The following is a 13,597-nucleotide window of genomic DNA, read 5'->3' as shown; positions in this document are numbered from 1 at the left end:
ATCATGGGCAGGACACTTTATTTTCATGAATATTAGAAGTCTCATTAGGGGCTTTATTAGGGAAGAAGTAAGTTATCCATAGCTCCGGAAATATAAGTGTGACTGCACATTCATGATTAGGTATCATCTTAATTAAACCAAAACAAAGACAAATGCACATGTGAGAGCACAAAACATTACTTTTATCCCCTCATCTCTGTTATGTAAATGCACTTTATGGCATCTTTGGGTCTCTTATTCAGTCCTAATGTTTACAGAAAAGTGCTCCCATTGCTCGAGCAGATGTCCCTCATCTCGCCATCTTTCTCAGACTTCTCTCGGAGCAACACTTATTTAAATAGCCATGAAAAATCACACATGAACAAACTCATACAAATACAGACCTCCACACATACCACAAAGCCCCTAAAAATATGAACAAAAATCAACACTTTTTCAGCAAAAGCAAACATTTTCAAACACACTCTGCTCTGGCTGTTTATAAATGTAAATATACTGTTCCAAAAGTTCAAACACAGCTTTCAAAATTAGCATTGATTAATGAATATGGATGCAAAACATTTTCTGTTGTCCACATTTACATTACACTGAAATGACCTCTAGGAGTATTATATTAGTCCTTGTATTATATTACAGTAGATTTATTTTTATATTATATTAATATTCAGACTATTTAAAATCATAAAAATTGTACATTTATATTTATATTTTTGTCTGTTCATCTATGTATTGATATAGCAATATCATTCATAAATCTAAATTTATCATTTTAGGAGCGCTAGGCGAAATTTACTCCAGAGCTGGGTTATGACTGGGTCATAAGTTAATTAAAGCAGCACTAAAAATAGCCACCATTTTTTCCCACTATTTAATAATTCACACTCAAATGTGAATGACCTGCTATATAAAGGAGGTTTAAGGACCTTCCAGCTGGATGTTTATTACTTCTGACAAAATGAATCTGCCAGCCTCTCACGCTCTCTTCCTCTCCTTACCTGTCCTTTTCTCTCAATGTGCTTAATGAACCGATAAATTTGATCCCTCTAACCCTGTTATATTAATAAGGTAATTTCAGAATCTCCAAATCTCTTCTGAGGAGATCCAGCTCTGGCCTTTCAATCAAACATCCTCTTATCTCCACGGGATCCTCTCCTAACTAACTCCTGCTCCATCCAGCTGCCATAACCGCTGCCATCTCTCAGGCTCTCCTAATCTCCTGTCTGACCTCCAATCTCTTTCTATTATTCTCGTTGTCACTGCTGTGTCCTCAACCTATTCCCTTCACTATAGACCCTTATGTCTCTTATATATTCTCCTCTCTGTATTATTAAGCATTAGAATTAGAGAGATTTCCTGATTGATTTAAATGGTTTTTGAAATTATTATTTTAAAGAAAACAAATGTATTTTTCCTTAAGTACTGAAATCTCCATAAACAACCAGCTGACTATTTTTGTAATATTTTGTAACATAACTTGGTCCAGTTTAATATATGGTGCCCTTAAAATGATTTTTTATTGATTTTTAGTGGACAATTCTCAAATTTTTGTATCTGCATTAATAGGTCAAAATTCTTTGCTGAGCCAGTTGAAGACTTTGATGTGCTTTCTGCATGTCAATCATTTTGGGCATTTATACCACCCATATATGGGAAGTAGGAATCTGACAGCGTGATAGCTGAAACATTTTCATTAAATGCCATATTTACCTTCATTGTCAGTTGTTAGTCTGTCATACAGGAATGCTATTTTCCAACTGTTGTTTTTGACAACACTGAGATTTGCTACTGATGTCCTGCTCCATCTTTAATTAATTTTTGAGGGTGGGGTTTTGGAACAATGGGGGCATATCTGCAAAACTACTGGTTTTGTTTAACAGTTAAATGTCTGGTTTAATGCACTGTAAAAAACTGCAGAATTTGCTTACATAACTGTTCTCTAAAAGGCATTTGCCAGTAATTTGACATACACAGAAACCAAAATAGCAAATATAATGTGGATCCATTAATCTCTCTCATCCTCACTGACCTGTTTTAAAGTGTCATGAAACCCCCCGTTTCAGCACTGGTCTTTCACACCTTGGATCTGAAAAAGTCTCCAGAAATGGGCATGTAAAACTGTCGAAAAGTGGAGTGTAGAGGGTGGTAAGGGGAGAAACCAACCAATAAAACACAGACCTACAACACATTCATTTTACAGACAAATTATTATTAAAATATCTTTAGAACAGAAAGGATAAAGGCAGTTACTTTCTGTTTACTCTTCTTTGAATTTTTAGTCTGTATCGTTTGCTGTGTATCACAATAATCCATCTTGTCATCACGTTCATGATCAGACGAGCCGCAGCTGCTGCTGCTATATCAGCGCATGCCCTTATTATTTGCACATCTTTTATTTGAAGAAGACATGATATGTGTGCGTGCTAGTTCATGTTAGGAGCAAGGGAGAATTTGAACTATGTTCATTCACATAAACTTGAAACACACTTCCTCCGGTCCGGATATGAACTATGATCCGCGCAGCGAGTGTTATTAAACCCATCGCTGCGTTCCATGCAGAAACATGCGCACTCCACATGGTGTCACATTAAATATTGTTACGGTCATGTTTAGAAATTTAACAGCACGGAAGCTCTTTCATGAAATTTGAATTCTCCACTGTAAGACGACCTCATGCATAATACAGAACAGTGATCGGATCATAAGAGTTCATTCTCATTAATAATACTGGAAAAAAAACTCAGAAAACTGATAAAGCAGACGTGTACTCTCCAGCCAGGGCAGCCAATCACCATTCCAGATTAACGCATATACGTCACTTTTCATGAAGTAGGCTCAACATCGCGTTTTGAACAAGAAGGAAATTGCTTCAGTTCAAAAAATGTAAAAAAAAAAAAAAAAACACTTTTACCTTAATAAATTATGTTTTATTAATAAGGTTTGGGAGGAGCGCAACAGATACTTGTCTTATCAACACCGGTAGTGCACAATCAAGTTAATCCATACCATAGTATAAATACAGCTGATTTACCTCTATCCACTGACGGTTTATCAGCATCCCTCCTCCACCCCATCTCCTCACTTCAAGCTCATTTTACACTTATACGGGGAGGTGGGGTACTCTAGGTTCAGGCCATTCCCGAGCTCAAAGCCCTTCCCTGGACAGCACGCCAAATACGCATTATCATACTTTAGATAGAATATGGACAGCATCTTCAAGTTAATGGTTATAATGAGTGCTAAAGTTGTTTTTACTGATGTGCAACCTGTTCATATACTCTATGTTAACATCTCAAAAAAAAATGTGTTTTAGGGTTTCATAACACTTTAAATGAAATCACTCATAAAATCACACCCCACACTGTATTACTTATGTTACTGACTGTGTTTCATATGTGCAAATTTTATATTTATTTTTTTGCTAGAAAACAAAGCATCACTTGAATTTAAATTTCCAGTAACATGTACTTGAGCTTATTAATGCAAATTCGGTTTTATATCTAGTTTTTCATATCAAAGCCCATCACAGACAAACCCAAAAGAGACTATTTGTCTTGATGGATTTTTATGTTTTTCTTCCCTTATATTTTTTTTTAGTTTTCACTGCTCTATAAATTTGATTTATAGTTGATTTATGAAAGCTGGTTACTTAATATTTTTATTATTCAGAGATTTTCTTAAATATGCTGTTGTTATGAAAATCCTCATGAACTTCTAATGGAAATAGATCAAGCAATTTGTTTTATTAATATTTGTTCTTGTTAAATTTCCATCAGACATTTTATATAGCTGTCTAGCCTCAACAACAAAAAAAAAAATTCTGTCTCCTCGTCTCCTTGTTTCACATTTCACACTGACCAGAAGCTCTCCTTTTGCTGACCTGCCTTTCAACATGTGCATGTGGGATTGCGGCAGAGGTTTCATGCACACACACACACACACACATACACACACACACACACACACAATACATGCTGGCAGTGTCGCTCCGTAAAAGACCTCAATTGGAAATCAGTGGAGAATGAAACTGAATTTGCGAGCCTGGCAACTCGATACAGGCATGGTAACTTCATCCATCACACAAAGCTGCTCTGATTTTCCTTTCTGTCTGAACAAGAATAAAATCATATGGCCAGCAGGCCAACCCAGTGGGGCTCTCAGACCATAGAGGAGCCCTGTTGGGTCATTCTCGTTGGGTTTGATTGTGCTAAACACTCTGAAACACAAGGTTTGATTGAGTTCATTCCTCATTCACCCATCTTTCTTGTACTTGCCTCTTGTAATAAATGGAAATATCTTTCGGTATCTCCTTTTGCAAGCCCTACAGCAATGCAGACATTTAACTGGTTTGTAAAGCCTTTTATGTGGGACAGGCATTATTTATCCTAGATAGACGCTATAAACAGACCCTCATTTTAATGCGTGAACACCAGACATTGCATTAATAAAAGTCTCTAGGTGATGCATCTCATTTGAGACCAGCAGATCAGTATATTTCCATCTTATTCATTCATAACCCTTTGTGTGTGATACAATCTGCACATTTACTGTATGCACATACAGTATATTTCCTCATACTGCGTATCAAAACAGCATGGGTTTTAGACTTCAAATATGCATCCACTAAAGGCTTGTACATAGATAAAAGGCCTAGCTGTGAGTGACAGTATAACACTGCAGTCCCTTTGTGCTGTTTTTCACAAGGTCAACAGCCTTTACAAGGTGTGACTGTGCAACACAAACAATAGTCAAGCTAAAACTGTCAACATGTGATATCACACGCAAATGCACACACCAGCAGACAATAATGCAGATGTGCAACCTCAATACTGATGTGTGTATCTTTATATCAGCATAGAAGCTTTATCCTGACTTAATTTAGGGATGGTAAAAAATAATAAAACAGCTATGACAACATTTGAAATTTATAATATTTTAATGCAGATATTTATATATATTCAATGCAAATTATATACATTTGAATAAAGCATCTGCTAAATGAAAAAATATAAATGTAAATATACATATTTTTGTTCTGCAAAATACAAAGACATTTTCCTTCATCTTTGCTACTTTGTGCTTTATAATACCAGTTTAATAAACAAGATTCAGTAAGATTCAGAAGCATTAATATTCTATTTTAGACACAATATAGGCAGTTATTTAGTCTATTTTTTATTCACCACTAAAAAAAACAGTTATGTGCAAAACTACAGCAGAATACCATTGTGAGTCTCCAAGCAAAACACAGTAGAGATTTTTTTGTCTAAATGAATCAGTTTTGTTGAAATGACTGAGTGAACAGCTGCATGACTCACTCATTATTGGTTTGTTCCTAAATAAATCAGCATGTTTTAAGGGATCATTTGAATGAATGATTCAAATGACTCATAAAAATAACACTGTTGTATTGGTGCAACAATGCAACTTGCAGCTGCTGATAAAAAATTATGGAATACAAGGGCCAGAACTAACTGTTGTATATTTATATCTGTTTATCAATTAATTATAATATTTGTTTGTACATTTATATATGTAGGTGCTTTTTGAAAGCAGATCCTATAATGGGAACAGGTAATTGTGACCCAAAATACCAGGTAATTAGTTAAAACACAGAAAAAGAGAAAGATCAAAATAAAGATAAAGGAGAAAAGGGTACAAAAGGAAACCTCATCCGTAGATAAGTTCAGCTGAAATGACACAAAGATTTGCTTAGCCAGCTAAGTAAAAGACAATGAGCCCTTGAAAGCTGTCACTGCTGGTATTATTCTAGGAGGTGTGATCTCTCAGCACGTTGCCACACAGAGAAGTATGTGCTGATCTAATGAAAATCCTAACACTTCAGTTTATACTGTAGGTGCATCATAAAGCTAGTGCTCTTGTTACGAGACCACCTTATCTCCTGAAATGGGGGGACATCTACCATCTATCAGTGATGAAATCAAACACGGGAAAGATACAGATAATTGAAATTATATCCTCCCCCAAGGCCTGTGAACAAAACTGCTGAGAGATCTCTATCGTGTGCCTGTATCATCTGGGGTTCAAGCGAGGGCTGCCGGCCCACACCAGAGGCTCATGAGAGCAGATACAGGGTGAGTACAGGAGACGCTGCTGACAGCATACAAATTAGTCCAAGGCAAAACACACACTGTACAAGTGACCTCCTGGACTTAAACTAGGAAAGAAAATGAAATATGATTCATATAGAAACACTGAGGCTGTCATTCAACATTATTGAATTTTATAATGAACTGGCTGAACATTGGAAGGCAGTTTGCTGAAGGGGTGAACCACTATAAATCCTTTAGATGCACCAAACTTAGATGCTTATCCAAGCTAGGAAGGTAGCATGAAGGAGATTTGATTTTCTATCTTCATGATAGAAAAAATGATTACTTAATGAGACATATGCTACAGCCATTACCTTCAATCCCCTGAGCTCCAATGATATCACATTAGCTGAATAAGTACCCATAAAACTAGTAGTCAAGCTTTCTGCAAATAAAGTAGCACAACCCAAAGAGATTAAAAAAAAAAATTAATGAATGAATCTTAGTGATTCTTAGTCCCCAAATTAATTTGTGAGAATTTTGCAGTTTTTTTTTTTCATTAAATTATCTTTTTCACCTAACACTCCAGAAAAACAGCAATTTAAGTGATTTTGATCATTTTAAATTATTGTTTTCAACTTTAGTATGTTATTTTGTATAAAATGAGCATTAATGTGTACATATGTGGGGTAATTTTCCATCATCTATATAGGTCTATATGCAATGATTTTAAGTTCAGATTTATATTCAGTGAGTAAACAGAAAAATGTCATGCTGCCATACTGTATAGCAATAATTGAATCTTTAACTTAAGGTATGAATTATACTAGGAAAAGTTCATCGTAAAACGACTATAACACAACACGATGCTTGATTCTATGTAGCAGAGCAGCCTTTTTATAAAGCCTCTTATAACTCAATCTTTTACCATTCACCATACCTCTCGATGTTAGTGCCCTCTTAAATTCAGTCAACAAAAACAGAATTATAACCTTCCTTCAACCCTGCTCTTGATAGATGTCCTTCATGTCGATGATTCACATGACTGATTCTGAGTCCCTGAAATGACTGACTGCAATGACTCTTTTGAACCTAAAAGACCTCAACAGTGACTCAACTCTGAGATCCATTGTAATGACCCAAATCCTGACTCACTCATCTGATCCAGCATGCTGTGAAGATCAGAGCTTTGACTTCTTGTAATGACAAACAGCAGGTACTCCAATGCAATGTCATTGATTGAAGCTTTTACATGTATAATGGCCTGTTTGACCTCACGTGAGACTGCCTAGCATTGAATAACAATGCTGTGGGACAAACGCATTCAGTTTTTCAATGAGGTCTATTGTGTTCACATCTGACTAAGCCATATTGCATAACCAAATCTTGGACTATATGCTACTACGTTGACAATGTCAGATGGCTGTTTTATTTAACACATCATTCATGCTATCTGTCCCAAAATGCATTTTCACTATACCTTTTTTTCTCTTTTCTCATACTGTGAAAATAACAATAGTCAGGTCAAATCCACACTTGGTTTGGTTTTCTGAAGCTTTTAGCTTTTTCCTATTTATTTGAAAGCATGCCATAGCAAATGCAATTGTCAGAATAAGAATGGACAAAAGAACAGATGTTTTTCATTTTGTCAGTTACTATAGCAGTAACTCTAGCTGTTAACTGTGGTTTCAGAGCATGTTGTAAATAGTCAGGGATCAGCTTGGATCAATAACTGAGGGAAATTGGATGGGACCTCTGAAAGATACCTCTCTGAACAAGGAAACATTTTATGGCAGGATGGCTAACAGGTTTCTTTTGTTTCTTCCAGTCTTAAGTTAATCGTATGCAAATAAAACTCTCAAAGTAGCATATTTCTGAACACTAGTCAGATTTGTTGCAATTCACTTAGAATTGTTTATCAACAGGCTTTTGAGTAAAACAGCATAATAAAAAAATGCAACGAAACCAAAATATGGTGAACTACGATGAAATTGTTTTTACTTAATCGTATTTGACTTTACTATGATAGAATAAGATGAAGTATTTCCATAATCTGGTGACATGACAAATACGTTCGTTGTGCTTTTTCGACCTTCTGAACAGTGCATTCCGCGTTCGCATCTGTTACACCAAAAGTCACCTTGGAAGATGAACGAGTGGCGCGAGAGATGGCGCAAATGGAACTGAATATCCTATGGCCGCAAGACTGCACACAACCACTTACTTCCAATGCGAACGGGTCACATGACCGTACTACGGCAATGACACCGCTTTATTTTGGTCCATCAGACTCTTGAAGAATGTCTATAATTAGAGCTCGTCTCGTGCTGCCGATTTTGACCGAGCCTGCACGAATTCCTTCGGGTTTGGGGTCTCGCGACAGGAGCTCTCGAGCTTAAAAGCAGTCTAAAATAAAGGCTGTGGTTTTATAGGTGACCCATGCAGGATATGGTGATTTTAGAAACGCTCTCTCACTTTAAGAGTAATATCACCTGACATACGCACGAGGTTTCAGTGCAATGTTTGGTGGAAATTGCATGACATAAAAGGTGCATTATGATGCATAACGTTTTTTCTCAAGGTGAGATCCGGACACCTCGCGCTCTTACCTTGAGCTGTCGCCTTGCCATGTCTGTCGGTTGCTTGGCGTTGAAGGGATAGGCAATGCATCGCATCACAAAGACATAGAGTTGCAGCTTCTTCTTTCGTTCCTCTTCTTCCCGCTGCAGTTTCTCCACGTCCTCCTTTTCATGCTCGCTGGCGGCCGACGGGCTCGGGCTGGAGGGTCGAGCACTGGAGCCTCGGCTGGCGGGCTGGAGCCTATCAGAGCTCTCGCTGGTCCTGCTGGGGGAGATGCGAGAGGAACCGGACTGAGGAGCCATCACCTCTCGGCTTTCCTCCTCCACTATCCCGTCCGATTCCTCTTCGCTGGAGGATGGATCCAACATTTTTGCTCTCGGACGGCGCTCGCCTAACCGTACAAGTGAATTAAACGCACGATGGGATGTTTACGGCGTGGAAACCTATTAGTTTGTTGACGTAGCGTTCGGCATTCAGAGGGCTGGTCGACTGGCGGTGAATTTTTAATCTCGTGAAACACTTCGGGTGCGGAAGCAGACACTGCAATCTCTACACACGGCCAGAGCAAAGATGCTGCTGCTGCTTCTGCATACGTGTTCCGTGCTGTGCCTCCGTTCGCCAGTCATTGCGAGGGACTCGGGAGGAACTGGGATGGGAGGGGCGCGCGCAATGAAAAGAGCGAATGATGGCCACTTCCTGCTGAGTCTCGCGTGAGACGCAGGCGCTGTCCGCGGTCCTGGATGAGAGAGCGGGTCATTTCGGTCGCAAAAATGGTGAGGGTAGTTGACACCGAGAATGTGCTGTTATTTCATTTGACCTCTGGACTTCACTCACAGGACAGGGACTTGCCATATTACATCACCATATTTTCAACACAAACACAAGTCAACACAATTGTGAACTATTTCTGTAATTAGTAGGTTATCCCCAGTGTTGGGGAGTAACAAGTTACATGTAAGTAAATTATATAGGGTGAATTCAGATAAAGATGTAATTAGTTTGTTTTGCCCAGTGTTGGGGAGTAACAAGTTACATGTAAGTAAATTATATAGGGTGCAAGATACATATTTCTTTTGATGGCATGTTAACTTTAAGGTCCAGCTGCTAAGTGTAATTTTCAAAACTTTGTTTGAATACAGACATATTCACACTAAACCAGTCATTAGTCGCACAAGCATATTTGTAGCAATAGCAATAGCCAACAATACATTGTATGGGTCAAAACGACAGATTTTTCGTTAATGCAAAAATCATTATGATTTTAAATACAGATCATGTTCCATTAAGGTATTTAATAAATTTCCTACAGTAAATATATCAAAACTTAATTTTTGATTTTGCTAAGGACTTAATTTGGACAACTTTAAAGGTGATTTTCACAATATTTTGATTATTTATTTATTTATTTATTATTATTATTATTATTTTCTTATTTTATTTTTTTGCACCCTCAGATTCCAGATTTTCAAATAGTTTTATCTCGGCCAAATTTTGTCCTATACATCAATGGAAAGCTTATCTATTCAGCTCAATTTCACACATTTGAAATGGTAACCATGTGAAAATGTTTTTCTGTCTATGTTCTCTAAACATTTTAAATTAACCTTAATTGTGCCCATATTTTAAAGCTTTATATTCTGCATCTACTTCATGCCTGGACTTCCTCTCTATTCTCTCTTTCCCTTTTTCCATCTCTGACTTGAATTTCCTGACTGCAGACTCTTTTCTGTTTTCTAAAAAAGTAAATTATACATGTCAACTATAAAACAACCAGTGAATGAGAATTTATTTAATGGATTTGAGTATAATTACTGAAGTTTAAAGTTCAGCCCACTTTACCTGAATCCCATTTTTAAAAACATTTTCTTTGCATTTTATTCCGTTAACTGTGGAAACAAAAACAGCAGGAACAGTCCCAATAATATTTGTTTTACAAAATAAATGTAATTGTAATCAGTTACAGTTACTAAGAAAAACCCTGTAATTAAATTACAGTTACTTATGAAAATGTTTACAATTACAAAGGAGGCTACATCTAAAAAAAAATTTCACATACACCCCCACATACAGATTTAACTGTCTTCTTTCATAAATTGCAGTGATTGTTTTAAAATTTGTACAAATTTTTTTATTGATATTTATTTGAGAGAATAGTGTTTATGGTGTTTAGGTAACTGTTTTGTTTACTTTTTTGTTTGATAACTGTTTTATTTCCTATTTTTGTTTCTTTTTTTTCAAAGCATTGTAAGATTCCAGTGTTTCCTGTCATAATTATGCAAAGATTTGATTTCAAAAACAGTATCATAGCTATTAAACTATTTCTTGTTATGATTTTAAATCTGTATTTAACCTCAGAACAATCACAAAGTGAAAAGAGGTGTTAAAGTCTGATTCTGTGGCTGTGCTTTAAAATTTAATTATTATAATATTAATTCAAGTGATGAAGGATTTCGTAAGTCTGATAGTAATCAGTGTTGTGTACTACTGTAAGGTTAACCCAGCCTAGTTTACATATTTGAAAATGATTAACAGTTAAAGTAATCAAATCTATTCAGTTACATTACTTTAATAAAGTAATTGAAATAGTTACAATACTTATTACATTTTAGATAGGCTAACTTGTGGTCTGTAACCTATTACATTTCCATAGTAACCTTCCCAACACTGGCTATCCTAAAACATCCTAAAACATACATAAAATAGCCTATATATATCCTCTTATGTCATTTTTTATGCTTTTCACTGAAAAAAAAAATGGTGTAGAAAAATTTTTCACAGAAATTGCTAGTAAATTTTACAAATAATTGTAAAGAATCCACCTTCTGTGCTTCTTGTGGTAACTATTATTTTTTTATTTTTTTATTTATTGGCTGTATTCTAGTTAAATTATGATCATTTGATGTGACTGAATCAACCTGAATACGTTAAACCAGTGAAGGTGATTTTAAAGGTCAGAAAGCCAAAATTAATAAAAATTATTTATTTATTTATTTTTTATATTAATTATTTATTAACTAGTAATGACATTCTTCAGTAGTTTGTGTACTGTTGGACTAAATATGGATAAATCTTTTACTTTTTACACCTCAGAGTGACATACAGTCCTCAAATGTTTTGGCGTTTAGCAGAAGCTTTTCTATCCAATGCAACTTCCATTACTATGGCAACAGTCCCTCTGGAGCAACCTGGGGTTAAGTGTTTGACTCAAAGGCACATTGGTGGTAGGGGTTTTGTTTGAAGTTTTTTTTTCCTACTTAAAGCAACATGTCTAAAGGTCGTTTTGGGGTCTTTTTTGGAGGAGCAGCAAGTCATAGAGCAACAAAATCACGACATAAGGTGTTTCCAACTGTATCAACAAGGGACGAAATCAATAAACAGCAGACACAAAGAAAGAAAATCTGATAAATTATGATGGCAGCTGATAAAAGAATAGTCTGATTTATGATGAGCCCCACCCTTATGTGAGACCTGCTCTTTCTCAACTATGACATGTTAAACAACATTCACGGTAAAAGATTTAGGATCTGTTGCCTTCAAAAACAAATACATATTTCAGTTAGTTTTTGACAGCACTGAATTTTTAACATTATTGGCTTACATTCTTGCCATCTCGTAACTGTGACAAATTTTATCATCACACACAGCCCTGCAGCAAGAATTAATCCTTGACTATGTACAGTCATATAGCCATATATCCAAAGGCTAATGTAAATTTTCCTGATGGATAGGGGAAATGTACTCCAATTGTGTTGACTGCATTTTGATCATTTATCAGGATTATTCACCCACTATGAAATCAAAAGCAAAGCTATAGTGCAGATAGACAGTGTTTAGCATGACAATTGCATAATAAGTATACAGAGAGACTTCTGGACTTGATTTTGGATGGTTAATTGTAATAAAATAAATAATTATTAACGTTAATTTATATATATATGGGTGTGTATAATTTACATTTTAGAACAAAGTGTTCAGTTTACCACACACCTTGTTTTGCTCATATAATTAAAAAATTCTATTATAAAACCCCATAGGGAAAATGTCTTCCAAGTTTTAACATCACAGCTGCAGCACTCTATAATAATTTATACAACAAAAAGGTTTCAAGCATGAGAAGGTTGTAATCATAAAAACATTGTTTCTGAAACTACTCAGTATTGACAGGAATAATCTCTCACTGTGTTCATCTATATGTTTCCCTGTCAATAGATAACTAACAAATAACAACACTCTGATCATTTAGTGAAAATATGATTTTGAAACTGTAACATAATCATTATATACTTTATGTTTAATAAATGTCATCATCACACACAGCCCTGTGGCAAGACTTAGTCCCTGGCTATGTGTAGTCATATATCAAACGGTTTATGGGAATTTTCCAGATGGATGGGGAAATGTACTCCATTCATGCTGACTGCATTTTGATCCTATATCAAGAATATTCACCCACTATGAAATCAAAGTAAAGCAACAGATAGTCAGCATTTGACAAATACTTCTAGACTCTTCATTCTAAGAAAAAGGATAGTAAAAAGAAAAAAAAAGATCCTGGCAAACAGAAATACCCTTCAACTGTAACATGCACTTTGTTCTTTGGGGCTTGCCAGAGAATTAGCAGTTAAGACTATAAATATAAAGTCCCAGTGGTTCAGCCTATCACACCAGATGTTCAGTTAAAGCGGTGCTCTCCAGAAACACGTCTGCATGTTCACACATTTGCTAAATATAGCTAAGTGTTCAGTTTATTTCAGAATAATCACACTCCTCGAATGTGTTGATGAACCTAACTGATATGAAAATATGTACTGCTGCAACAAAAGCAATTATACAGTACAAACAACAACCCACTTTTTAAATGTAAGGATATCCTACCAAAAACATACTCACTCACTCAATGAATACTATAAATTTAGTAATATATATATTTTTTTAACTGTTCTCACACCAAATGACTGCATCATGTC

General features: G+C 35.8%; 2 protein-coding genes across 12 annotated transcripts in view; one reads left to right on the top strand and one right to left on the bottom strand.

The window, feature by feature from the left end:
* The window catches only part of LOC109091350 (calcium-dependent secretion activator 1-like), a 75,101-nt gene extending 65,850 nt beyond the window's left edge, over positions 1-9,251 (bottom strand). For 10 of the 11 annotated variants that reach the window (XM_042726291.1, XM_042726292.1, XM_042726295.1 and 7 more), the window contains exon 1: positions 8,660-9,251. In XM_042726291.1, coding sequence (XP_042582225.1) covers positions 8,660-8,998 — 339 coding nt within the window. In that variant the 5' untranslated portion in view covers positions 8,999-9,251. The remainder of the gene's footprint in view (positions 1-8,659) is intronic. The other variant, XM_042726297.1, reaches the window with a different exon arrangement.
* A 14-nt stretch (positions 9,252-9,265) lies between these two features.
* Positions 9,266-13,597, top strand: part of LOC109097265 (synaptoporin-like) — a 15,878-nt gene continuing 11,546 nt past the window's right edge. The window contains exon 1 of the mRNA XM_042726305.1: positions 9,266-9,403. Within this exon, the coding sequence (XP_042582239.1) occupies positions 9,371-9,403 (33 nt within the window). The 5' untranslated portion in view covers positions 9,266-9,370. The remainder of the gene's footprint in view (positions 9,404-13,597) is intronic.

Source organism: Cyprinus carpio, chromosome B6 (genome assembly GCF_018340385.1).
Source record: "Cyprinus carpio isolate SPL01 chromosome B6, ASM1834038v1, whole genome shotgun sequence".
NCBI lineage: Eukaryota > Metazoa > Chordata > Actinopteri > Cypriniformes > Cyprinidae > Cyprinus > Cyprinus carpio.
Note: the sequence above shows the minus strand (reverse complement) of the source record. Positions and strands in the feature narration are given on the sequence as shown.